Raw genomic sequence first — 26,981 nt, 5'->3', positions numbered from 1 at the left:
AGCATCGTGGTTCCAGGAACACTGGGTTAGGTGGGTTTATTCTTTATACAAGTCAAATGTATCTACAATTAAAATATAATTGCTTTATGATTATATATTGTCACTGGATTTAACAAGCTTAGATGCAACATCTGTGATTGATCAAAAATGTGTCGTTATTTTAGGTTGTTACTTTTAACTGGGCGGATATAGTGTAGGACTGAGCTGGGAACGCTGTGTCGAAACTTCTGGAGATGTTAGTAAGACAGTATTGTTTTTACATTGCTTTAGGAAAGACATTTTCGCTGTCATTTAAAAAATGGTTACCTCTCACTCTTAGGAAGATTTGATACGACTGTTGTTGCTGTTAGCTGCCATCGAGTCCGCCCTTGTGGCGACCCCATGCACAACAGGATCTGACCATTGTGATTCTTAGGGTTTTCATTGTCTGATTTTCGAAAGAACATCACTAGGCCTTTCCTCCTGGTCTGTCTTAGTCTGGAGGGCCTGCTGGAACTTCTTCGCGAAAGTCTCCGCTGACAGGTGGGTGGCGGCTGCACGTGATGGGTGTTGGCAGGGAATCGAGCCTAGATCTCCCACGTGGTAGGTAAGAATTCTACCACTGAGCCACTGCTGCCTCTGATAGGACTATTGGAAGGCTGGGGCTTTAGCCTGTTCTGATCTGAGACAGTTACGTTGAGGAACGATGACAGAGAAAATCTACCTTTGGAGATCTCTAAATGCTCTGGGCAGAGCAGCCTCCAGATGCATCAGAAATCCTGGAGCTTCTTACCTGTCATTGAAGTGTAGAGATGCTAAATCCTGTGTTCAGGCAGGTTTCTTGATTTGCTTGGAGCCAAGAACGTGGTGGGAGGGCACTTGAATACAGCCTACAGTTGGGGACTAGATGTGTGCAGCTGTCTGAAGGCCCGAAACCCTAAAGAAGCTAAACTGGAGAAAGATGGGGGTTTGGGGACAAAATGACCTTGACAGAAGATTCTGGCTGAGAGAACCTGAGCAGCACCACCTAGCAGTCACAGGGACTGTGGCTCCGTGAAGAGTGTGAGGCTGGGCCTGGCCATCTCCTGACTTGTCTCTGCCAGAAAGCCTAGGTATATCTGAGCAGGAAAGGGCTGTGATACAAAGAGCAACTGGGCCATTGGTAGGTAGCCCAACACCGCCACTGTAGGAAACCTCTCTGAAAGAGCTGGTCACAAGTAGCAATAGGAGTTTTCTGTCTCACTTTAGAGGGAGAAAAATCACTGGAGGAAGTTGGAGATGGCATGGTGGCAGTGTGGTTGGGCCTCCTGGGGCACAGAGAAATAACAGACCTCAAGAGCAGAAGGACTGCAGCGATGGCTTGCTGCATTCCTTAGTTTATGAGATAGCTATACATCACCCACCTCCTCACTCATCTCTCCCCACTTCCAGCTTTCCTCTTGTTGTCAGGTGCCATTGAGTTGGTTCTGACTCATAGCAACGCTATGCACGACAGAACAAACCACTGCCCAGTCCTGTGCCATTCTCACAGTCGCTGTTATGGTTGAGCCCATTGTTGCAGCCACTGTGTCAGTCCATCTCCTTGAGGGCCTTCCGCTTTTTTGCTGACCCTTTACCAAGCATGATGTCCTTCTTCAGGGACTGATCCGTCTTGATAGCATGTCCAAAGTCTGGCCAACCTTGCTTCTAAGAAGCATTCTGACTGTACTTCCTCCAAGACAGGTTTGTTTGTCCTTCTGGCAGTCCATGGTATATTCAGTATTCTTCACCAACACTGTAATTCAAAGGCATCAGTTCTTCATTGGCCTTCCTTATTCATTGTCCAGCTTTGTATGCATATGAGGCAATTGAAAACACCATGGCTTGGGTTAGGTGCACCTTAGTCTTCAAGGTGACATCAGTGGGGCAGATACAGTTTAGGAGTAAACTGGGACTTTTCGTTCTCAAGCAGTTGGGGGCTTAGGGCACCGGGACTTGTGGTGTAAACACACTGCATTTTTACTTAGTAGGTAATGCCAGGTGACATATGGGTTATGTTTTTATTATTGCTGTTGCCTTTTTCATGTAATTTCAGGTGATTTTTATTCTGGTGGCGTAATGGTTAAGAGCTACAGCTGCTAGCCAAAAGGTCAGCAGTTTGAATCCACCAGATGCTTCTTGGAAGCCTATCGGGCTGTTCTACCCTGTCCTGGAGGGTTGCTGTGAGTTGGAATCGACTCAACGGCAGCGGGTTGGGTTCGGTTTTGGTTTTAGTCCCCATATAAGGAGCCCTGATGGCACAGTGGTTAATGTGATTGAGTGCTAACTAACTGAAAGTTCGGCGATTTGAAACCACAGGCTCCTCAGGAGACAGATGTGGCAGTCTGATGCCATAGAGATTTACAGCCTGGGAAACCCTCTGGGGTCGCTGTGAAGTCGGAATCGACTCAGTGGCAGGGCTTTGGTCTTTGGTTTAGTCCCCACATGCACCATCTCATTTAGTCATCAGGACACCTCCGCGAATAATGTATAGTCAAAGATGTGGTGGTTGATTTCCCAAGAAATGTCATCGTGGAGGCATTTGTCATCTGCGGCATACCACTGCCCGAGTCTCCACGGTGCTCTCAGGAACATCCTGCTTTTTGCGTCTGGGCAACACAGCTCTGGTGGGGCCTGCCCTGCAGCTGAAAAAAGAGAATCTTCCCTGGTGGGAGCCCCAGGTTGGAGACTGTGTTCCTTACAAGGTGCAGGAAGCCAGTCTGTAGTGAGAGAGGAGAAAGCTAGTGTGCAGAGAGAAGCCGAAGCAAGAGAGGGAGGGAGGGGAAAGGGGAGAGAGAGAAGAAAAGGAGTGTTCAAATCTCTCCTTCCAGTTGCTTGTAAGTCTCAAATAAGTTTTCACCCTTCCCAAGTTTTGATGGCTCCTTCTGCCTTCAATTATATGAGGTGTTCCAGTATCTCTCTAATAAATTGACTCCTTATTCCCAAACTAAGGAGTCCTGGTGGCACTTGGTTGCTAACCAAAAGGTCAGCACTTTGAACCCACCAGCTGCTCCGTGGGAGAAAGATGTGGCCGTCTGCTTCTGTAAAGATTTACAGCCTGGGAAACGGGGCAGTTCTACTCTGTTCTTTAGGGCCACTATGAGTTGGAATTGACTTGATGGCTGTGGATTTGGGTTTGAGTTTACCTAAACTAATTTGGAAACCCTGGTGGCGCAGTGGTTAAGAGCTACAACTGCTAACTGAAAGGCTGACAGTTCAGATCCAGCAGGCGCTCCTTGGAAACTCTATGGGGCAGTTCTGCTCTGTCCTATAGGGTCACTATGAGTCGGAGTCGACTTGACAGCAATAGGTTTTTTTGGGTTAAACTAATTTAGGTCAGGTTTCTGTAACTGGCAACCAGACATTCTGACTAATATAATTTTCTATCATTAAAATAACCGTTTTAATGGGGTGCTGCTAACTAGAACCAGAGCTGAAAGTTAAATGCCAGTAGAGAGCAGGCGTATAAACGACTGAAATGGGCTGGAATGAGAAAAACCAGGAATGCTGGGTACGTGCCTTTCTCAAGGGGCGGCTGATAGTGTCAGGTGAAGGCACCTTTTGGAAGTGCAGGGCCCAGTGTTCATAAATTCTTTTTCAAAATTTGTCAAAAAGAAAGAAAATCACAAATTTTTGGTAAAAAATCCTATTTTAAAAAAGGTTGACATTAATTTAGATTTTTAAAAGACACAATGGGGACCAAGTCTGTGTGAACCAAACAACATACCTTCAGACAGGATTTGGCCCAGGAACTGCTTGGTTACCTATGGAATGAAGATTTTAAGCATATCTAAACAAATTTATTTTTTAAAGACTTTCATTAATAAAGGTGCATTTTAGAGTTTTGACTTGTAGCTATAAAACCTAAACATCCCTGAACCAAACCTAGTACTCGGTGACGTCTTGGTTTTTGCTCAAACCATCAGCATTTCCATTACCACAAAGTTTCTTACATGTTCTTGCTTTGTTTATGAGCCCACATGTGGATTACAAATTAGAGCTCTTTCCTATACTTGCATAATCACAGACATAAACGGAAAATTGTAACCTGCTCGAGATAGGGCAGAGATAAGTTTGTTTTGACCTGGTCATGGAGATCTGGTCCAGCTTTCCTGAGCAAACGTGGTGCTTTAGTAGGGGCTTAAGTAGAAGAGTAGAGGAAGGAGCATTCTAGGCTAAGGGGACAGCATGCACCAAGTGTCCTTGATAGGAGGGACCACGGTGAGCACAAGCCACTGAAGAAGTCCAGCGTAGAGAGAGTGGAGAAGGCTGGGAGTGTGGGATATGGAGCATTGAGAGGATAGGTGGAGCAGGACCAGAAGGGCCTTCCTAGTCTTGTTAAAGAATCATGTTTTCTTGTAAGAATAGTGCACAGTCATTGAATGGTTTAAATTCAATAGTGGCATCATATTTGAAAAGGTCACCCAGGCTTGATCAGATTGGAGGATGTACCAGAGGGATTATAGGTGAACTATTTGGGAAGCTATGGTGACAGGATGTCACTTTGAGGACTAAGGTGCACCTGACCCAAGCTGTGGTATTTTCAGTTGCCTTGTATGCACGCGAAAGCTGGACAATGAATAAGGAAGACTGAAGAAGAATTGATGCCTTCAAATTATGGTGTTGGCAAACAATATTGAATATACTATGGTCTTTCAGAAGAACGAACAAATCTGTCTTGGAAGAAGTACAGCCAGAATGCTCCTTAGAAGTGAGGATGGTGAGACTTTGGGCATGTTATTAGGAGGGACCGCGCCCTGGAGAAGGACAAATGTTTGTAAAGTAGAGGGTCAGTGAAAGAAAAGCAGACTCCCAAGGAGATGGATTGACACAGTGGCTACAGCAATGGGTTCAAACACAGCAAAGATTGTGAGCATGGTGCAGGACTAGGCACTGGTTTGTTACGTTATGCTTATGGTTGCTATAAGTCAGAACCGACTCGACGGCACCTAACGACAACAACACGGTGGAAGTCACGGGGGGAGAAGCTGGAGGCTTAGACTGGAGGGTAGCTTGTGGAAATAGAGAAAAGCAGATGGATGTGACATGCATTTATGTAAAATAGGACTCGGTGATGGATGGAGGAGTTGAAGGAGAAGAAGGAAATATTAAACAAGTTTTTTAGGCATTGGCTTAGATAACTAGAAGATTGATTGTGCCATTAGCTGAGTTGCAGAATCAGGAAGAAAACAGGATCTGTGGTCACAGATCATGAGTTTTGGTCTAAGACACGTATAATATGAGGTGCCTTTGAGCATCTTTTTTTTTTTTTGGTTAAAGAAATTTTTAAAAAAGAATTTTTATTGTGCTTTAAGTGAAAGTTTACAGATCAAGTCAGTCTCTCATACAAAAATTTATATACACCTTGCTACTATATACTCCTAATTGCTCTTCCCCTTGTGAGACAGCCCACTCCTTCTCTCCATTCCCTCTATGTGCGTCCATTCTGCCAGCTTCTAACCCCCTTTGCCCTCTCATCTCCCCTCCAGACAGGAGATGCTAACATAGCCTCATGTGTCTACTTGCTCCAAAAAGCTCTTTCTTCACCAGCATCTTTTTCTATCCCATTGTCCAGTCCAATCCATGTCTGAAGAGTTGGCTTTGGGAATGGTTCCTGTTCTGGGCCAACAGAAGGTCTGGGGGCCATGACCACCGGGGTCCTTCTAGTCTCAGGCAGACCATTAAGTCTGGTCTTTTTGTGAGAATTTGGGGTCTGCATCCCACTGCTCTCCTGCTCCCTCAGGGATTCTCTGTTGTGTTCCCTGTCAGGACTTATTGGTTGTAGCCTAAGCATCCTTTTTGATGTCATTAATTCCCTGTGCTTAGAGAACAGGGATATATTTTTAAAAAAACAAACAAAAAATCAAACTCCTTGCCATCAAGTTTATTCTGACTCATAGTGACCCTATAGGACAGAGCTGAACTGCCCCATAGGGTTTCCAAGGAGCGGCTGATGGATTCGAACTGCCAACCTTTTGGTTACAGCCAAGCTCTTAACCATCGCCCCACTAGGGCTCCATTCATCACAAAGCTAGATGCTAAACATGGTGGGAACCTCTTCTTTCCTGCTATGTAGTTTTAAAATGTCATGTTTTAAAGCAATCATAGTAATACATGGTAGAATGTGAAATGCATTTACGTTTTTAGGGTAAATGCTAGATTTCAGTAAACAATGAGCTTGTGTTAGGTTGATTAAGACCATTACACTCGATGGTTAGATGACCACCCCACCCTGCCATAAGGACTTAAGTGACGAAGTTTGGTAAATCGTGATTCACGTCTAGCCCCTTCTCATCCTCCCAGTCCCCTAGACTGAGGAGGAAGCTGGAGTACTCCTTGGGCTTGGATGAGCTGGAAGCCAGGCTTCCTAACTGGCCCCAGATGACAGCACTGCCTGTCTCGGAACTGCCTGTCTCGGAGAAGGCTACAGCATTGAAAACTGCCAGTGGAAAGGGGAATGCAGTGAAATTACTCATTTCTGGAATGAAAATTTTACCCGTGAGGTTAGAATATTATTCTAGTGCTCAGCCACGAGGTTCTAATTCCACCCTGTCTAATAGTCTAATAATGGAAACCTAATTTCTAATAATCTGCAAGATTACATTCATATTTAAGAAGTAGAACATCTCAATTAAGAGTTGGATTGTTTTTATGTACTTGGGCGGTTTCTTTTCATTTTTGTGCTTGAAATCATGGCATCATCTAGTGAGAGAAAGAAAAGTGGTAACCCCTGTTCTGTCAGCTTTTCTGTACCACAGAGCAACTGAACTTGCTTTTTCCGCTGGCAAATATCAAAACTTAGTCATTTTAATGAAAAAGTATATTTCATCATCTTTTAATGCTTTATTTAATTGGCTTGAAAGGAGACATTGTGAGTTGTGTGTTGAAACCTTCAAGGTTTTTTTTTGTTTTGGGTTATATCTCAGCATAGTTTTATCAACTCTTTAGAAACTCCTTAAAATTACTCCTCTCCTGAGAGGTCTTTAACTTATTTAGTATGAACAGTTAAGTGCGTTCCCCAGATAAACAATTTACGGCAAACATTAATTAGCCTCATTTGGCGAGGCTTGAGGAGCCCTGGTGGCGAGGCGGTTAATTGCTCAGCTGCTAACCAAAAACATGGGCTATAAATAAAGAGTACAGCCTTGGAAAGCCTGTGGGGCAGTTCTGCTTTGTCCTGCAGGGTAGCTATGGTTCGAAATTGACTCAGCAGGAGTGGGTCAGTGGGTTGGTGAGGTTCAGTTAAAAGACCAGTTAAAGTGTTTACTCCTTGAAAACATTCTCCTTTCTCAGTTTTAGGAACAGAGATTTTAGTCCACCTCAGTGGCTGCTCCTTCTTACTGTCCTTCATTAGCTTCCTTTCTCTTCCTTTGAACGTTGACATTCTTTAGAAATCCACGGGGCCCTTCCCTTCCTTACTTCCTTTCGCTTTCCCACCTGTCCCCTTCCCTTCTTCTACACGTTCTTCTTAAGTGATCTTTTCCATTCCTGTGTCTTTAAATATTAGTTCTGTGCCTCAGTATGCCATTAATTCTTCAATTTATGGTTATGTCCTGGACTTCTCTTAGCTCCAGACCATGTCCACTCAGCATCCATAATTGTAAGTCTAACTGACCTTACAAACTTAGTATTTTCTAACTTGAACTCGTTTTCCTCCTTCCCAACCTGTCTTGTATCCTCCCTCCCAGCCCTTGAATTCCTCCATCCTCAGGGAGTGGTTCCAACATTGACCAGTAGTTGAGGAAAGATGCTTCTTTTTCGACAGGCCACACATTCAGTCCATCAGCAATCCTATTGAGAATACCTTCCAAATATATCGCAAGTCCATCCACTTTTCCATCTGATGTTCCTGCCACTATTGTAGGCTTGACACCCTTCAGCGGGTTTCCATTTTACAGTGATCGACTTACAATGGCTGCTTGAGTAGTCTTGGAAACCCTGGTGGTGTAGTGGTTAAGTGCTGCGGCTGCTAACCAAAAGGTCAGCAGCTTGGATCCAACAGGTGCTCCTTGGAAACTCTATGGGGCAGTTCTGCTCTGTCGTGTAGGGTCACTGTGAATCAAAATCGACTTGACAGCAATGAGTTTGCTTTATTTTTGGTTTTAATTAGTCTTTATTAAATAAGTGAGTAAATGACATTGTTAAGTCATCATCATTTACTCTGAACAATTAAGTGTGCCCTATGTTGTTGTTGTGGGGCGCCCTTGAGTCAACTCTGACTCATAGTCACCGTGTGACAGAGTAGAACTGCCTCGTGGGGTTTTCTAGTCTGCAGCCTTTACTATAGCAGATCACCAGGTTTTTCGCCCTTGGAGCAGCTGGGTGGGTTCCAACCACCAACCTTTCAGTTAACAGCCAAGCACTTAACAGTTGTGCCACTTGGGATCCTTGTGCCGTATAAGACTGTGCATCAAAAGACACCTAGTAGATATTAAATCAGTAGACTTACGTGTGTTTCCCCATCCAGAGAACAGTGCTTGCATCAACTCTGAAAGCACACGTGTAAGTGTTTGTACTTTCAGTGTTTAAAATGCATTCATTAGTATATGAAAGAAAAAGTCAATGGTTTTAGACCTGCCAAATTTTAACGGATAAGCTCCAGTTAGAATGTTTTTTCCGAATTCTGCATTACTGGTAAATCTGCAGTTGTTTTACAGTTTGGGTAAGAAGTTGAATAGGGCAGGTTGATGTGTGATTTGGCGTTTTCGAACCAAATGGTTTGAGAACCCCAGGAGCTGGTAATAGCATTTGAGGATTCATGTTGTTAAAGGGATACTGCATCTGTTATAATACTCATTTTTTAAATTAAAAAAAAGTATATATTTAAAAAAATTCCCCTCCAAAGCCTTTAGGTTTATATTGAATATGCTGTAGCTACCGGACAACATGCTTGTCAAAGCAGCACAAAATCAGTGGCTGATTGCTGTTTTACTTACATCCACAATGAATATAGCAGAAAGCATAAGGAATACTTCCGTTGATATTCTACAAGTCAATGAAGACCACAAAAATGAGGATAATCCTGCAGGGAGCTTCAAGATGAGTTTTAACATTGTGATCCAAATGTGACCAAAATTTGTATGTAACATTTAAAAAAAAAAAAAAAAAAAAAATTTTTTTTTTTTTTAAACATGTAAAGATACCCAAAATACTTTTTTGTTTGTTTGTGTGTTTTTTGGCTGTAATCTTTTTTTTTATTGTGCTTTAAGTGAAGTGTACAATTCAAGTCAGTTTCTCATACAAAAACTTATACATGCATTGTTATGTGACCCTAGTTGCTCTCCCTCAATCTGACAGCACACTCCTCTCCACCCTGTATTTCCTGTGTCCACTCAGCTGGCTTCTTTCCCCTTCTGCCTTCTCAGCTTGCCTCCAGACAGGAGCTGCCCATTTAGTCTCGTGCCTACTTGAGCTAAGAAGCCAAAATACTTCATTAAAAAATTCAAACCCAAAGAGAAAATAGGAATAAAAATGTAATAGGAATAAAGACAGTTCAACAGTGAAATGTGTTATTTGTAAAGAAATACTTTAAAGAACCAAGCAGCCTGGCTCTTGTTTATCAGAAACACAGCCGGTAAATACAAAACAAACCCAAGAAAGCGTAAAATGCCAGAGCTGTGATCATCATGTCATAAAAGTAATTTTTATCGTGTTTCGTTGCTCTCACGTGGTTAAATTTCAGCCTCTAATTGAATTACTTTAGGTTCTCAAACCAAACAGCATATGGTGTGTAAGTTTGAATTTTTGGATAAATCATTCTTAATTTTTTTTTCATTTGAAAATTTATTCACAAATTGTTTTGTGACATTGGTTGCAGTCCCAATATGTGTCAACACTCTCCCCCTTTCCCTTTTCACCCCGAGTTCTCAGTGTCCATTCGTCCAGTTTTCCTGTCCGTTTTTGCCTTCTCACGCTTCCTTTTGGGCAAGTGTTGCCCACTTGTTCTCATATGATAGATTGAACAAAGAAACACATTCCTCACATGTGTTACTCTTTGTTTTATAGGACTGTCTAATATTTGGCTAAAAAGTGGGCTTCAGTTCTGAGTTAGCAGGATGTTCAGGGGTCACAGTATTAGGGCTTCCTCCAGTCTCCATCGGTCCAGTAAGTCTGGTCTTTTTTTTGTGAATTTGGGTTTTGTGCTACATTTTTCTCCCATTCTGTCTGAGACCCTCTATTGTGATCCCTGTCAGAGCAGTTGGCGGTGGTAGCTGGGCACCATCTAGTTCTTCTGGGTTCAGGCTGGTGGAGGTTGTGGTCCATGTGGTCTGTTAGTCCTTTAGGTTAGTATTTTCCTTTGGTTTTCTTCATTCTCCCTTGCTCCAGATGGGATGGGATGGGACCAATAGATGTATTTTATTAGATTAAAACCTGGATTTCTAAATTTCCCTTTAGTTCTAAACTCTATTTATTCTACCTTTTTGTAATGAATTGTGAATTTTGGTATTGAATATAAACTTGTACTTTGATGCTTCATCCGAAACAGTACAGTTCTTCCAGTTTTGTTTGTTTGTTGGTTTTTCCTGGTGGGGTTTTGGGCTCCATCAAGACTTTTGGAATAATAAAACCAAAACCAAACCCACTTCTGTCGAGTCGATTCCGACTCATAGCAACCCTATAGGACAGAGTAGAACTGTCCTGATAGGGATAACAGAAACGTTAAAAAAGATGCAAAAACAATCAAAATGAGCAGTCCTTGACATAGAGAAGTTTATACTAGCTTTTAAAATATAAATTGACCTGAATTCTGTTTTTTAGAATCTGATTTGAAAATTTCACATTTCATTTTTAATAGTTATTCCAGGCTATTCTTTAAACCTGAGAGGGCTTGCTTTTGGCTTCCAAACTTGTTTAAAGTAGGTCAGAAGAAGCAGCCCTATAAAATTTTGAAAAGCTCTTGAATGTAAGTGCTGGAGGGGTAGGAGATGTCTTGTGAATTCTAGGAGCAAGGATTAAAACCTTGAAGGACTTGAATTGGAGCCATTTGGTGCTGAGCAAGGAGTCCTGGGCTCATTCTAGTTTCATTTCTAGTCTTGCCACTTACGGAGTGAGTGACTTTAGGCAAATCGCTTAATCTTTCTTTGTTTCTGAATTTTTGTTTGCCAAATGAGGGAATTTCTTCTGATCTAATTCTAATTCTCCATCTTTCCTTCCCTCTATCCTCTCCTTTCCTTCTCTTCCTTCCTAAAACTAACCACGCTTAATATGTCCTAATTTGCATTTGGCTTACGTTTACCCCAATATGTTACTTTGGTTCCCTCAAGACAAGCCAGACAAGATTGAAATGGACCATGAAACGCACCGTGATATTTTTGAGTGATTTCCTGTATATTTAGGTTCTCTTAAACGTAGCTTTTCTAAAAAAATAATAGAGACTCCTTAATTCAGTGATTGTCACTTAGTAAGTACTTAGTGTATTCAATGAATGAATCATTGAGATCCACTTGACATTGTAATGGTGTTAATGATGGATATTTACAAAGAGCTTTAAAGTTTACCAGACATGCCTCACGTAGAGGATCTTTTATCCTTCAGTAACCTTGTACACGAAATAATATTACTATCCGTTGTGTTTTATGTTTTGGTTACTTGAATTTTAGAGAGGATCTCTAGCTTCCCAAGATCACACAGTAGGAGGCTGCAGAATTGTTGGAACCTTCTGGGGAGGAGGCATTGTGATGTGAAGCTCATTTTTAAGTATTATTCATACAGAAAAAAGTGCTTTAAAAGTGTCTGATGGAAAGTAAGTGAAATGTGAGCTATTTTTTTTTTCTCTCTTTCTACCTGTTAGCTATTATTATGAAGAACACTAAGTTTCAGGAGTTTTTAAATAGCCAGAAATTATTCTTTATTTAATTGTTTTTATTTCCCAGTTGCTGCTCAGAGCCCACGATTGAGCTCTTAGACTCCAGATGAGTTACTGTCGTTGGTGGGATAGAATGAGTGAGGTATGCCTACGGTTCTCTGGTTCAGGGATTTGCTGGGAACAGTCTCCTACCATAATTTGTCTTACTAAAAAAAAAAAAAAAAAAAAAAAAAACAGAAACAAAAGCTGAGGCATGCGTAAGTGTGTAATATAGGAAAGGAATGACCCTCTCTAATTTTATTCTCTAAAAAGCCCTGATGGCTAAGTGGTTGAGAGTTCATTATTGTTGCTAGGCTGTGTCAATCCATCTTGTTGAGAGCTTGGCTGCTAACCAAAAGGTCATCGGTTCAAACCCACCAGGCTCCTCCAGGGAGAAAAATAGAGCAATCTGCTTCCATAATGCCTTGGAAAGTCTGTGGGGGCAGTTCTCCTCTGTCCTATAGGGTCGCTGTGATTTGGGATCCATTGGATGGCAGTGGGTTTGTTTGTAAGTTTTTAAATCTTACTCTCCAGGAATAGACATTTTTCTGCCTAGACATGTGCAGACATTATTTAAAAAAAAAAAAAAAAGAACAATCCCCATTTGCATTTTTGGTATTAACCACTTTTTAAATTGGGGAGTCTAGTTTGTTTTCATTTAATGTAAGCTTTTTTTTTTATGCCGGTAACAATAAGTGATCTAAGAATTGGACATGGTGGAAGTGCAAAGGGAACCAGCAAATGCCTGCGTGTGTGTGCAGACTTCATTCATGTGCATTCCAAACATGCACGTTTAAGTATACACCAGTCATACATACATACCTTGCTCCTTCACAGTGTTACTGAAGAGCAGTGATTTTTAATTATTCTGTTTCAGAGTAACCTGGAAGGCTTATTAAAAGGCAGATTGTGTTCCTGTATATTTAGACAAATGAGTTAAAAAGTTACGTTCACATGAAAACCTACACTCTTATGTTTATAGCAGATTCAATCGTAATTGCCCAAATTTGGGAGCAACCAAGATGCCCATTAATAAGTGAATGTACATCCATATCATGGCATTTCGTGCAGCAGTAAAAAGAGATGAGCTGTCAAGCTGCGAAAAAAGGGTGGCAGAGCCTTTAGTGCGTATTGCTGAGTGAAAGAAGCCAGCCTGATTAAAAACCACCTGTATGAGACCAAAAGGTCAACAGTGACTCAAAAGCCAAGGTGAGAAGATAAGGGGGCAGGGAAACTAAAATTGGACAAACAGAACACAGTTAAAGAGAATGTTGACACATCCTGATAAATGGAATTAGGATCACTGAACAATTTGTGTGGAAATTGTCAAATGGGAATCTGACTTCCTGTGTAAACTTTCACCAAAAACTCAATAAAATATTATTATTTAAAAAAAAAGTTAGCCTGAAAATGTTATATACTATATGATGCCAAATATATGACAGTCTAGAAAAGGCAAGACTCTGAGAGAGTAAAAAGACCAGTGATTGCCAGGGGTCCAGCGGACGTGGGGAGGGGCAAGTAGGCAGAGCGCAGGGCGTCTTCAGGGCAGTGAGATGATTCTGTGTGGTCCTTTAACGGTGGACATGTGGTATAATGGGTTTCGGTAGTGTTATGAATTGCCCAAACCCATAGGACTGTGTAACATAAGGAGTAAATGCTAATATGAACTGTTAGTTGTTAATTACATACCAGCATTGGTTCATCAGTTGTAACAAATATACCACAGGAGAGCAAGGTGTTAATAATAGGAGGAACTGTGGATGAGGAAGAGGAGGTGTATGGGAACTCCCTATACTTGCTGTACACTTCTTCTATAAACCTAAAATTGTTCTAAACAATAAAACCTATTTAAACAAACAAACAAACAAACAAACAAACATCTTGAAGCATATTGCCAGACCTCACTCCCAGAGTTTCTAATTCAGGATGCTTTGGGTGGGGCCCAAGAACTTGGTTTTCTAACAGGTCCCCAGGTGGTGCACTACCTTTTTTTATATGCTAAGAGGTTCTTAAGCAGAGGCTCTCAGAGTGTATTCAAATTTATATGCTAAGGTATTTTTGTTGGAAAGGTGGTCCTTTCTTTTATTCTCTACATAGAATAAGTGTTCAGTCCTTTTCTAGTTGTCTGGCTAAGCATTGTGGGGGAATTGATCTGACAGTCTGATTACTTATAAACAGGTTGTCAAGTAATCCTCCTTAATTTAGTTTACCTCCTTAATTTAGTTTTATTGACTATGAAAGGCTTTTGACTGTGTGGATCGTAACAAATTATGGGTAACATTGTGAAGAATGGGAATACCAGAACACTTAATCGTGCCCGTGCAGAACCTGTACGTAGACCAAGAGGCAGTTGTTTGAACAGAACAAGGGAGCACTGAGTGCATTAAAATCAGAAAAGGTGTGAGTCAGGGTTGTATCCTTTCACTGTACTTAGTCTGTATGCTGAGCAAATAATCTGAGAAGCTGGACTATATGAAAAGAATGTGTCACCAGAATTGTAGGAAGACTCATTAACAACCTGCCTTATGCAGATGACAAAACCTTGTTTGCTGAAAGTGAAGAGGATTGAAGCAGTTACGGATGAAGATAAAAGACCACTGCCCTCGGTATGGATTACGCCTCAACATAAAGAGAACAAAAATTCTCACACGTGGACCTATAAGCAACATCATGATAAGTGGAGAAAAGATTGAAGTTGTCAAGGATTTCATTTTACTTGGCTCCACAATTAACACCCATGGAAGCAGCAGTCAAGAAATCAAAAGACACATGGCATCGGGCAAATCTGCTGCAAAAAACCTCTTCAAGGTGTTGAAAAGCAAAGATGTCACCTTGAAGACTAAGGCGCGCCTGACCCAGTTGCCTCATATGCATGTGAAAGCTGGATAATAAATAAATAAGATCAAAGAAGAATTGATGCCTTTGAAGTGTGGTGTTGGTGAAGAATATTGAATATACCGTGGACTGCCACAAGAATGAATAAAAATCTGTCTTAGAAAACATACAACCAGAATGCTCCTTGGAAGTGAGGATGGCGAGACTTCATCTTATGTACTTTGGACGTGTTATCAGGAGGGATCAGTTCCTGGAGAAGGACATCATGCTTGATGAAGAAGAGGGTCAGTGAAAACGAGGAAGACTCTCAACGAGATGGATTGACACAATGGCTGCAGCAATGGGCTCAGACATAGCAAAGATGGTGAGAATGGCACAGGACTGGACAGTGTTTTGTCCTGTTGTTGTACATATGGTCGCTATGAGTGGGAACTGACTGGACAGCACCTAACAACAACAATGTTAAAAAAAAAAAAAAAGGTTAAATAAATTTTAATACTGTAACCCTACAAAGTATTAGTATTTCAACATGAAATAAGTATAAAAATTATTAATGATACACTTTTAAATTGTTTTTCCTATGAAATTTGAAATCTGGTGTGTGTGTTACACTCACAGCATGTCTCATTTTGTACAAGTCGCATTTCAAGTATCCATTCAACAAGCAGCACAGGTGGCTGCTGTATTGGGCAGCACAGTTAGACACTTCCTCACCTCCGTCACTACGAAAGGTTTTGTTGACACCATTTTCAGATTGCAGTGGCTTTTGCCATGTAACTAAGGTTGGCTTGTAGCTCTCCCTGCAGTCAACTTAGGTTTTAATTTTAAATTGCCGAGTCCTTTATCCTTCATCAATCAGCTTTGTAGCCTCCAAAATGCTGAGGCCATTGTCTTCTCTGATTTGAGTCATTTTTGACCAGGAACAGGGAGTGAAAAGGCGTGTCCACCGTCTTTACCCTGGAGCTGTAGTTTTGGTTTCTTGATTAGTTAGTGATTTTAACCTCGACGTCGTATCATGTGGCATGACACCAGGAGAATATTTTCTCTATTGTCAGTGCAGGGCTTGCTTGTTCAAATGCTGTGAAACTCGCATATTTGTTATGTATCAGATAAGAAGCTTGTTTCCATTTATTTGTGTTTATACTAAAGTCTTTTTCCGTGGTCAGATGTGTCCCCAGGATTCCTACTGAACTGTGTTGGAATGGTTTGGGCCTGGGAGTAAGGAATTTTAATTTGCCCTAGCACTGATTTGATAAAGGAAGTGGTCTTCCTGTTTAGTTTTCGTAGTGACTTTGATACTTGTTAACTTTTATAGTTTTTAATCCAAGTTAGAGATGGGCCTTTAAGGAGGGTAAAAACAGACGTTTCTGTACTCCTTTACTTCCCACTGTGGCTTTGATGGCTTTTTGACTTTGGCTTGTGTATCTTGTCACCAGACATGTTCTCCATATGGGTAAGAGCTGCCCTACTCTCAGTTGGCCAGAGAGATAAATCTAGAAGCATTGATACATTTTTCCTTGGCTGGGTCTGCTGAACAGTTCAGCGTCTATGTCAACTTTGCTACACTTTCTGGTCTTCTGTAAGCTGTTCAGGCCTTCCCGCACCCCAGAAATAAAACTAACTGCTTTACCAATACAAGTTTAGCTGCATTTAAAATGCCTAGTTGGATGGACTCAACTGGTGTAGGCTGTGGTTCGTGTGGTCCATGAATCCTTTGGACCGGTATTTTCCTGTGTCTTTGATGGTGCCCGGCTACCACCATTGACTGCTGTGACAGGGATCACACTAGAGGGTCCTGTGCAGAGCGGGAGAAAAATGTAGAAGAAAATTCAAATTCACAAAAGAAGATAAGACTTAATGGTCTAATAGAGGCTGGAGGAACCCCCAAGACAATGGCCCCTGGACACCTTGCTCACTCAGAACTGAAGCCATTCCCAAAGTCCACCTTCTGGCCAAAGATTACACAGGCCTATAAAACAAACAATAACACACATGGGGAACATGCTTCTTAGGTCAGTCAAGTATATAAGACCACATGGCCAACACCTGCCCAAAAGCAAAGACGAGAAGGCAGGAAGGGACAGGAAACCTGGAAGAACGGACACAGAGAACCCAGGGTGGAAAGGGAAAGGGGGACAGTGCTGGCATTTTGCAGGGATTGCAACCAGTGTCACAAAACAATTTGTGCATAAATTTTTGAATAAGAACCTAATTTTTGCTGTAAACCTTCACCCAAAACACAATTAAAGAAGAAAAGAAAAAACCCTAGTTGGAAACATTAGATTAAAATCCATACATTAAGTAGCCTTATTTTTCTGATTCATATGCTTGATTAGTTTAGCTTTGTGGTTTTGAGACTTTCAGTCTAAACTTTCTCATTGAGATACATTATAGGTAGTTAGTTGATACACAGTCAAATTCCAGCTCATGAAATAATTAGAGTGAAATCTAAAGCAGATTTGACTGTGGTGCTGTCTTCTGGAATATATACACAATAACCCAGGTTTATTATCTTCAGACTTAACGAACATTGAGTTCTACAGTGGATTGGCAGAAGGTGGGATGTGTAGGTGGTTAATGTAATTTTTTATTTCCCCATGATTACTGTTTAAATGAATTCCTGTTATGTGATATTGTCAATCTGTCATTCAAATAAATATTCATACACACATTAACCTCAGCAAAGAGATGCTTCATCCAGGGAGTGAACTGAGTCATTCACGGTGTTTTCTAAATGCCTTATCACAGTCATGGAACTGAATATATACGAATAGCGTAGAAGTAGTGATGATTGCAAATTTCTCTCATGTGTAAGTATGTTTCTTGTTTCTTCACAGGGATCTTCGCTTTAACAGAATTAGAGAGATCCAGCCTGGGGCATTCAGACGGCTGAGGAACTTGAATACATTGTAAGTTGAAACATTTCATTGGAATCCAACAGAAAAAAAAAAATACAAAACATACATACATACATATATATATGTATCTTGTTATGCCATTTGTCTGGAGGTATAGAGGAACCCTGGTGGCCCATTGGTTAAAGCCATTGACTGCTAACTGAAAGGTCCGCAGTTCTAAACAACCAGCAGCTCTGTGGGAGAAAGACGTGGCCGTTCACTTCTGTGGAGATTTACAGCCTTGGAAACCCTACAGGGTGACTGTGAGTTGGAGTCAGCTGAACGGCAGTGGGTTCGGTTTTGGTACATCTTCAGTAGTATGGCCGGCTCTTCATTGTCCATCTTGATTGGGCACGATGGGGAAAAGCAGAGACCAAGACAGAGAGAAGTACATGCAAATGAAAATTTCAGGCCTGCAGACTCTTGTGTTTGTCCGCAGTTTGTTCATCCCTCTGCCTATATTGGGCATAATCCATAAAAGCAACCAAGTGACCCCCTTTTCTTTATTTGTGCGGTTCATTATTGTATCAGTTTTGCCTCTTTTTAGAACAGGCTTGATTACACCCGCTCGTTCATGTCTTTGATTGCAAGGCTGAGAAGGATGCACTGCTCCTGAACTCAGCGCGTACACTGGAGAACGTTTAAGGCAGCCCATTGCACCCCAGCATTCAGACCTCAAAGGGGGAGCTAAGGAGACAGACGTGCCCGTCGTTTGAATGACTCTGCAGCAGGCCTCATGTTGCTGTAGAGCACACTTAGTATCTTGGAAAGCTTGTCCCTCTTGGCTCTTCTACCCCAGGACAGCAAGTGATGGGACAGTGCAGGGAAACAGGAGTGAGAACTGTGTCACCTTTTAACCTTGACCTCTGGGGGCAGATCACTTAGCTGTGCTGTGTAGCAGTTTCCTTATCTGGGAAAATGAATGGCTCATTGAACTAGATGGCGTACTTTTAATTATGCATCTGACTAAACCAAAAACCCGTTTCCATCAAGCCAATTCTGACTCACAGTGACTCTATAGGACAGAGTAGAACTGCCCCATAGAGCTTCCAAGGAGCGCCTGGTGGATTGGAACTGCCAGCCTTTTGGTTAGCATCCATAGCACTTAACCACTATGCCACCAGGGTTTTCCCACATCTGACTAGACCATTCTGCAATTCTATGATTGCCTTTAAAATTAGCCTGCCGAAGTAGAAAATCTAAGAGAAAGCAGGAGAAGGATTATGCTTCTTTGTACAGGAGACCCAGAAACCCTGGTAGTGTAGTGGTTAAGAGTGATAAAGGCTTACAGCTGCTAGGCAAATGGTCTGCAGTTCAAGTCCACCAGGTGTTCCATGGAAACCCTATGGGGCAGTTGTACTCTGTCCCATAGGGTTGCTGTGAGTCAGAATTGACCCGATGGCAATGGGCATGTTTTTTTTTTTGTATAGGAGACCCAACCTGTTGCCATCGAGTCGATTCTGACTCACAGCAACCCTACAGGACAGAGTAGAACTGCCCCATAGGATTTCCAAGGAGTGGCTAGCAGATTCGAACTGCCAACCTTTTGATTAGCAGCTGAGCTCTTAACCACTGTGCAACCAGGGCTCTGTTTTGTATAGGAGAGAGAGACTTATTTCTTTATTGTATTCAAAGGTTATAAAAATGTGAGGTGATACGGATAGTCATTACTTCAGAAAATTTGTAATAATGAAAGTTAAATACTTAAAATGCTATTTGTCGTTAATAGTTTAACATTTACTGTGTGCTGATACGCAGGTCCATGGCTTAATAATTTTATGCTTCTCTTTAAGACTATAGGAATGTTGTTTCATAATACAATTTAGAATTTTTATTTTTTTCTAATTCTTATCGAAACTTTTCTCATAGGCTTCTCAACAATAATCAGATCAAGAAGATACCTAGTGGATCATTTGAGGACTTGGAAAATTTAAAATATCTGTAAGTTAATGATCAGTTCTTTAACCTAAAAGCTTCTGCTATATATATTTAAACTATTTAATCATTGAGCTAAATTATCTCCTGTTTATGAGTTATTATAAATACATTCATTTAAAGAGATTTTATGTTCAGAAGGTGAGTGAAATTTTGGCTGCAGTTGTTAAAGTGGGTTTCCATCAGTATACACTGTGTGATTTTTAGTGTTTAGCTATTAAGCCTTTAGTTACATAAACCAAAAACCCATTACTCCAGAACTGCACCAAACAGTATCCAAGGAGCAGCTGGTGGATTTGAACTGCTGACTTTTTGGTTAATAGCCAGGGCACAGTGGGTAAGAGCTGTAGCTGCTGAATAAGATTAAAATGCATAGCCACTGAAAATCATTTTAGGAGTAATAATGCAAGATTCTTGAGATGGAAGATGTAACTTATACTTAGTTGCTAACATGAATAACTGACCTAAGTTTTGCAAAATACAAGCTTTCATAGCCTTTTAAAATTGCTGAATCACTCAGGCCTGTCCAGCTGTATGTGAAAAATAGATGTAAATTATAAATACAATTGGAATTTCACCAATACTTGCTAATTCTAACAGCATTCCTCCAAGTGGGTTTCACTTCTTTATGTAATTAAATTTTATTTTACTATTAAAATTGATTTTATTTATTATCATTAAAAAATTCTGTTTGCTCAAGTCTGTTTTGCAGTTTACAAATGATCTCTTCAGAAAGTACTGGTTTTGTACACTTAAAAGTCACTTATTTTAAAATTGGGAAGAATTAAGAAAAATACTCAGGTTTAATTCTTGGTTCTAAACAAATTGGAAGCCTATGTCATGTGCCATTAACAAGTTATTCTTAATTTTAGACTTAGATAACTTTTCAAATATAGCCACTTAACGAGGGATTTATATCAATGATATTTATGTCATAAGTGAACCTAAACATTAGTTATGGTGATTTTTTAAAAACAGTTCTATTGCTAATGTTGATGGATATTTTGCAGTTTGTTTAGATTTTTTTTAGTTGTGTCACTGGTTCCTAGCCACAGAGCTAATTTTAATCCGTTTATTCAAATATATTCAGCTCAGTGAATGTATATGAAAATACTACAAATAAATATTTCTTGACCATCCTTTTTGACCTAGTACGTTAATTTTTAATTCTCTGTGAACACTACTAAACCTATTTGGACTCACTTTTAAAATGAAGAACAAACAAACAAAAAAAAGAACAGGTCTCCTATTTATACTCTGAGTTTTTATGTGTTTGCTTTATTATTATTATAATTTAAATGCTGCATAGGTTCCAAGGAGGGGCTTTTGATTTCTTGCAAAGCCTATCCAGGTAGCTGATAGCCAGCATTCATATCGCATGGCTTTTTCTTTGTTAATAGTTCATTTTTATTTTGGGTTACTTAAGAGCTTACTATTTACTTTGCAAACATTTTGAATGTTAAATAGTTTGGGATACTCTGTTTTAAATGATACTTTTTAAACCTTGACTACTGACCACGTACTCTCAAGGCATCCACGTTCCAACCCTTCTTCTTTCTCTTCTCCAAAACGCACCTGTGATTCCTGCTGGCAGTAGATAACACGGATCATAGAAGGTGGAAGTGAAGCAGTAGGTCACTAGTCAAGGGAGGACGTGCATCACTCTGAGAAAAAAAGACAGAAAGCAAGGAGAGAGCTATAAAGAGGGGATGGAAAGGTGACTCGTTTATCCAGCTATTTGGAATTGCCAATTTTGTTCTTCTCCAGATCCCTTAGAATCGATGGCATTGGTAGAATACATTAAGATAACCCTGTTTAGGAGACTGTGTAGCAGTATAATTTAAATTCTTAAGAACGCTCCTGAATTTATTATTTCAACCTGGTCTATTCAGTGTGTATGTGAGCATCAAACTGTATTTTTATTAGTTGAATATTCTGGTATTTCCTGAAACCCTGTTATTTCTGCTGTGGCCAGAAATGTTTGTAATTGTGAAATTAACTCTTGAGATACGGTCAAAAGGTCAAGTCTATGAAATAGAAAATTACTTATAACTTATTATTAGCTCAGTTAGTGCCTGGTTCTTATGAGAACAAATTATGCCTCAGTGTGTTTATAAACATTTAGTCATGGATATTTGATTGAATTGTTTTATGTGCTCTTTAAAATAATTCCTTTACTCTGTTGTTTTTTTTTTTTTTAGTGCATGCACTGTGATATTAGTATTGATATTCTGTTTTGTTTTTAAGAAATAGGCACAGAAATCTACGTTCAGACTTATCTTCCATACCAAAACCCAAACCTGTTGCCACTGAGTCGATTCCGACTTACAGTGACCCTATAGGACAGAGTAGAGCTGCCCCATATGGTTTCCCAGGAGCGGCTGGTGGATTCAAACTGCCGACCTTTTGGTTAGCAGCCAGGTTCTTAACCACTGCATCACCAGGGCTCCTACCTTCTGTAGGATTAATAATAACTGATGCCTAGACAGTTACTATGTGCCAGGCAGTATTCTAAGAGCTTTAAATCTATTAATTTACTTAATCTTCACAACCATCCTGAAAGGTGCTGCTATTTATTTCCATTTTATAGAAGAAGAAGGGAAAAAAAAAAAAAAAACTCAAAACAAAAAAGGCCAGAGGCACAAAAAAAGTTAAATGTCTTATTCAAGATCACACAGCTAGGAAATGGCAGCTCAAGGGTTCAAACCCACGCAGCCTGGCTGAGTAACTGCCAAACTCTGCCTCTGAGTGCTGCCACTGGGCTGCCCCTTGGTAGGGACATTTTGGCTGGTTTATATTCAGGCTTGTAATTCTTTGCGGGGAAGCCTTAGCAAGTTTGCAAACGGGGAGAAATGAGAACCATTTAGATGGATTGCAACAATTAAAGATAGCAGAGCAGGCCCTTTTAAGCTTGGTCCCCACTGAGCATTACTCTAATTAAGGCACATTTGGACCTACTGTCTTCCTGAAAATGAAGTATGCAGCATTATAAGCAGTGAGACAAAAAAAAGTGTGTTTAGCAGAATAGGTAGGTGAAAATTCATTCACTGAGTACCAGAAAAGAAGTTTCTGCCTAAAGTCAAAATTAGGAAAAGCGCAGATTTTGATTTGTGCATCTACCTAGATCGAAATCGAAGCCAGCCTGATTATAGGAGATGCCAGTGGCACATACCTATGTGTCTGAGTATAGAATTTATCTTTTATTTAAATCAAAATTCTTGTGGTTCACTGGAGCTTAACTGCTATCCAAAAAACAAAACAAACTCATTGCTATCGAGTCAGTTCGTACTCACAGAGACCCTATAGGACAGAGTAGAACTGTCCCCATGGGGTTTCCAAGGCTGTAATCTTTAAACAGGTAGACTGCCACGTCTTTCTTCCTTGGAGCGACTGGTAGGTTGGAACCGCCTACCTCTCAGTTAGCAGCCAAGTGCTTAACCCCTGCGCCACCAGGGCTACTTACTGCTGTAGAACTGTATATCGAAAGAAGAAGAATAATTTCTGACACATGAAAATAATATAAAATTCTAATTTCAGTGCCATAATAAAGCTTTACTGGAACACAACCATGCTTACTCGTTGACATGTTGCCTGTGGCGACTCTTGAGTTACAATGGCAGGGCAGTTGTGACAGAGACCATAAGGGCCATGGAAGTTAAAATATGTGCATTCCAGCAATTGAGAGAAACAGTTTGCAACACTTGGCCTAACCTATCAAGGATGAAGACATACCAAAGTATTACAATTCAAAAGTATCGTCATCCCAGAAAGAACTATAAAACCATGTATACTAACGATGACTTGATTTCAGCACAGTTTTCCTTATAATAGTTCTCTAGCAGCAAGTCCTATATACGGTTTAGTCCTACTATACGGTTGGCAAACTCTTTCTCTAAATTGCCAGAAAGTACCTCTCTTAATCAAGAGGCAGACGAACCAGTAAGCAGGGTACACCACATGGCTTACAGGAAGCAAGGTATGCACAGGATTGACTGTGTTTACTTACTAATCCGTGGTGCTCAGTTTCACACAAGTAAGCCAGTGCTTACCTTGCCTATTGGGTAATCCATTCCCGCAGACCTTATGGTCTCTATTGCAACCGCCCAGCCACCGTAGTCAACATGTAAGTGAGTAAATGGGGCTGTGTTCCAGCAAAGCTTTATTATGCACCGAGATTTGAATTTTTTATTATTCTCGTGTGTCACAAAGTATTCTTCTTTTGATATTTTTTAACCATTAAAAAATATGAAAACCATTCTTAGTTTATAGGCTATAAAAAAGTGGGTGGTAGGCCAGTTTATGTGATTCCTCTGGTATGCCATTATTGCTTCAGTTTGATGAGACTAGAATTCTTGGTCGGTGAGTAATTCAATACATCATTTAGTCTCTGTATTGTTTACTCCTTAAATCCTTTCTGGATATTTGAAAACTGTATTAATATCAGTTGTAAAATCTTACATTTAATGGATTTTTTTTTTTCCTCTGAAGATGAGCATTTTACACGTTAGTGGGGAAAAGGTCCTGTTTTATTCAGGCTGTGAAGAGAATGTGTTTTCAACAATTCATAAGTCATAGGTCAAGAACCTATAGATTATGTGATGGAAGGGTTTGCTTAACTTCAGTTTGGACCATTCACTATTGATCCATTCGAGATTTCCTTTTAGAAAGGAAGGGAAATGTCTGAGAGGAACCGTACTTAACTGTGTAAACGTTTTGTTTGTATTCTAATATGACCATTAATTTGAAAACTGTCTCCACGTGTCAACTGAATTCTCCTTTTCCACCTTAAGTTATTACCTCTTGTTTGTGTACTAATACTCCCCAATGTTTCTTGTTTCAGCTATTTGTACAAGAATGAAATCCAGTCAATTGACAGGCAAGCATTTAAGGGACTTGCCTCTCTAGAGCAACTGTAAGTGCCTTTTCTCTTCTGTGCTTTAGCTTCTTTGATGCCACCTGCCTTTTTGCCTCTCTTAGGGAACAAATGAACTCTGCATGATGCATGAGTATACTAAATGGGATGCAGGTAGCTAGACCCAATAGTATGTGCATGAAAATGAAAAAGCAGTAAATTCACTTGTTATTTATCCATCTATCCATCCATCCAACCATCCATTCATTCATTTAGTAGATATTTATTGGGTTTCTACTATACACCAGATCCTGTGCCATGCATTAATGAACAAAGAAGAATAAGCCAGATTCCTTGTCTTGATGGTGTTTATAATTTAATGGGAGAGAAACATGCAAGCAAAGGTTGTTAGTGGTAGAAATTTCAAGGGCAAAGGAGAATGAGGATGTTTTTATTGTACACTGTTTCGTTTTTGTAACTGAGCATAGTGCCATTTACTTTTCCTCAATCGTGATGCCATTATTTTGGAGAAAACAAATTTTATCAGAGTTTATCCATTTATAGTTAGCATACGTTAAACGTAATTAAGTTTGCAACAAAATTGAGTTTGTTCTTTTAGCCTCATGACATCCTACTTCGTTGTGAAGTCAGCACGTTGATTTTATTGAAAGTTTTTTTTTGGTTTGTTACCTTGGCCAGCCATCTTTTAAATTAGCTGACCTGATTCCTGAGAGTTTCCAGTTATCATGCACTTTTACTGAAGTGGATGGAAAACAGCTGACGTTTGGTGTAATGTAGGATGACTTTCTTCTGCTACAACAGTTTATTTGTTTTCATGATTCATTGGCTGACTGGGCCCAGAAAGATTTTCAAAGAATTTAAGGCAGATTTGGGGAGAGAACCCACGCTGAAGCCTTGTGTGTTAGAAGCACACATGATGCTCATGTATTAAAATAAGTGTTTATCCAAGTAAGAACTGCTTTCCTGTGCTTGTTGCACAAGTCATAAAATGTATTTGAGAAGTTGTATAGAAGAAGTAGGAGCCCTGGTGGCCTAGTGGTTAAAGCACTAGGCTGCGAACCAAAAGGTTGATGGTTCGAACCCACCAGCTGCTCCACGGAAGAAAGATTGGCAGTTTGCTTCCGTGAAGATTACAGCACTGGAAACCCTGTGAGGCAGTTCTACTCTGTCCTACTGTAGGGTCGCTCTGAGTCAGAATCAACTAGATGGCGATGGGTTTTTGGTTTATATAAAGAGTAATATAGTTTCTGCTTCGGAAAGAATGAAACAAAAAAGTTTAAGTTATAGCAAAAACTATGGAACTACCTAAAGACACGTAGACGCAGGGAGAGCTTACAAAGGGACACTTGTGTTTAGCAAGCTTTTAATACAGTGGGAAGCAGTACGATGATCACAGCAGACGGTGATAAAATCACAGCTAAGATTCCCATGAGCTAGAAGACCAGCGTTAGGTGACACTAATTCAGCTTTAAGCACCGCCACTACAGCACCGGGGTGTCTAGCTTCGGAAACCCTGGTGGAGGAGTGCTCAAGTGCTACTGCTGCTAACCAACAAAAGGCCAGCAGTTTGAATCTACCAGGTGCTCCTTGGAGACTCATGGGGGCAGTTCTGTTCTGTACGGTCACTATGAGTCGGAATCGACTCGACAGCAATGGGTTATGGGATTCTACCTTTGGGAGGAGGTAAGTTGAGCATTATTTTTAAGGGAGAAACGGGCAGTGTCTGGGAAGGAAATAGAAGGAGTAGCATATATATGAAGACTTTTAGACAATAAACATTTTGGTGATTATAGGGAGAGCGTTTTGAGTCAGTTTGGCTGCCTTCAAGATTAGATGAGTTAGGGGTCTCAGCCACTGAGGCTTTTGTTTCATTTGATAAACATCGTTGAGTATCTGAGGGAAATAGACAATTAGAACGGAGTGTCCACCTTCAGGGAGTGCCCTGTCTGGGGAGGAGATAAGCATGTCCTCAAAGACCTCGGTTGAGATGTGATCACTGACCTGTGTTTGGAGTGCTGAGTACAGGGGGAGGGAGCGGTTAGCTCTGGATCTCGGCTAACTGCATCCAGTGGAGCTCCTTCTTCAGATCCAAGCTGCTGATGAATACACGCTTTCTAGGCAGCCAGGGGTGAGATTGATAAGCACAGAGCCTCTCTGAAGCAGTTTAGACTTGTGTCCTGATAAGCCAGGCTAATGGGAAGATGTCTGAGTCACGAAGGAAAAGGCAAAGAAGCAGAGCCCCCATGCAAAGGCTGCGAGGGGCTGTGAGGGCCCCTGGGGGGGTCCAGCTCCCTGGTGTCTACGTGAGCAGCCTTTTGGACTGGGGAGCTCCTTGTGGGGCCATTGTCCCGTATCAGAAAACGTGCTTTGCCAGAGTTAGGAAACATGGATTTGAGTTCAGCAACGATTTAAATGTATTTGGGAAGAGAGAAGTCACTCTTAGGCCTTTAGTCCTTAGTTTCCTCAAGTGTCCAGTGGGAGGGTTGGGTGAGATGACACCCAGGCTCTTTGGAGCTCCGGCAGCCCTGTTATTGTTAGTCGCTGTCCGTTCAGCTCCTACCCATGCCGACCTTGTGTGCATCAGAGTGAAACCTTG

General features: G+C 40.8%; 1 protein-coding gene across 1 annotated transcript in view; it reads left to right on the top strand.

Moving 5' to 3' along the window:
* Positions 1-26,981, top strand: part of PXDN (peroxidasin) — a 144,467-nt gene that overhangs the window by 51,620 nt on the left and 65,866 nt on the right. The window contains exons 2-4 of the mRNA XM_049902573.1: positions 17,518-17,589; positions 19,447-19,518; positions 24,353-24,424. Of these exons, the coding sequence (XP_049758530.1) occupies positions 17,518-17,589; positions 19,447-19,518; positions 24,353-24,424 (216 nt within the window). The remainder of the gene's footprint in view (positions 1-17,517; positions 17,590-19,446; positions 19,519-24,352; positions 24,425-26,981) is intronic.

This window comes from Elephas maximus, chromosome 12 (assembly GCF_024166365.1).
Source record: "Elephas maximus indicus isolate mEleMax1 chromosome 12, mEleMax1 primary haplotype, whole genome shotgun sequence".
Classification (NCBI taxonomy): domain Eukaryota; kingdom Metazoa; phylum Chordata; class Mammalia; order Proboscidea; family Elephantidae; genus Elephas; species Elephas maximus.
Note: the sequence above shows the minus strand (reverse complement) of the source record. Positions and strands in the feature narration are given on the sequence as shown.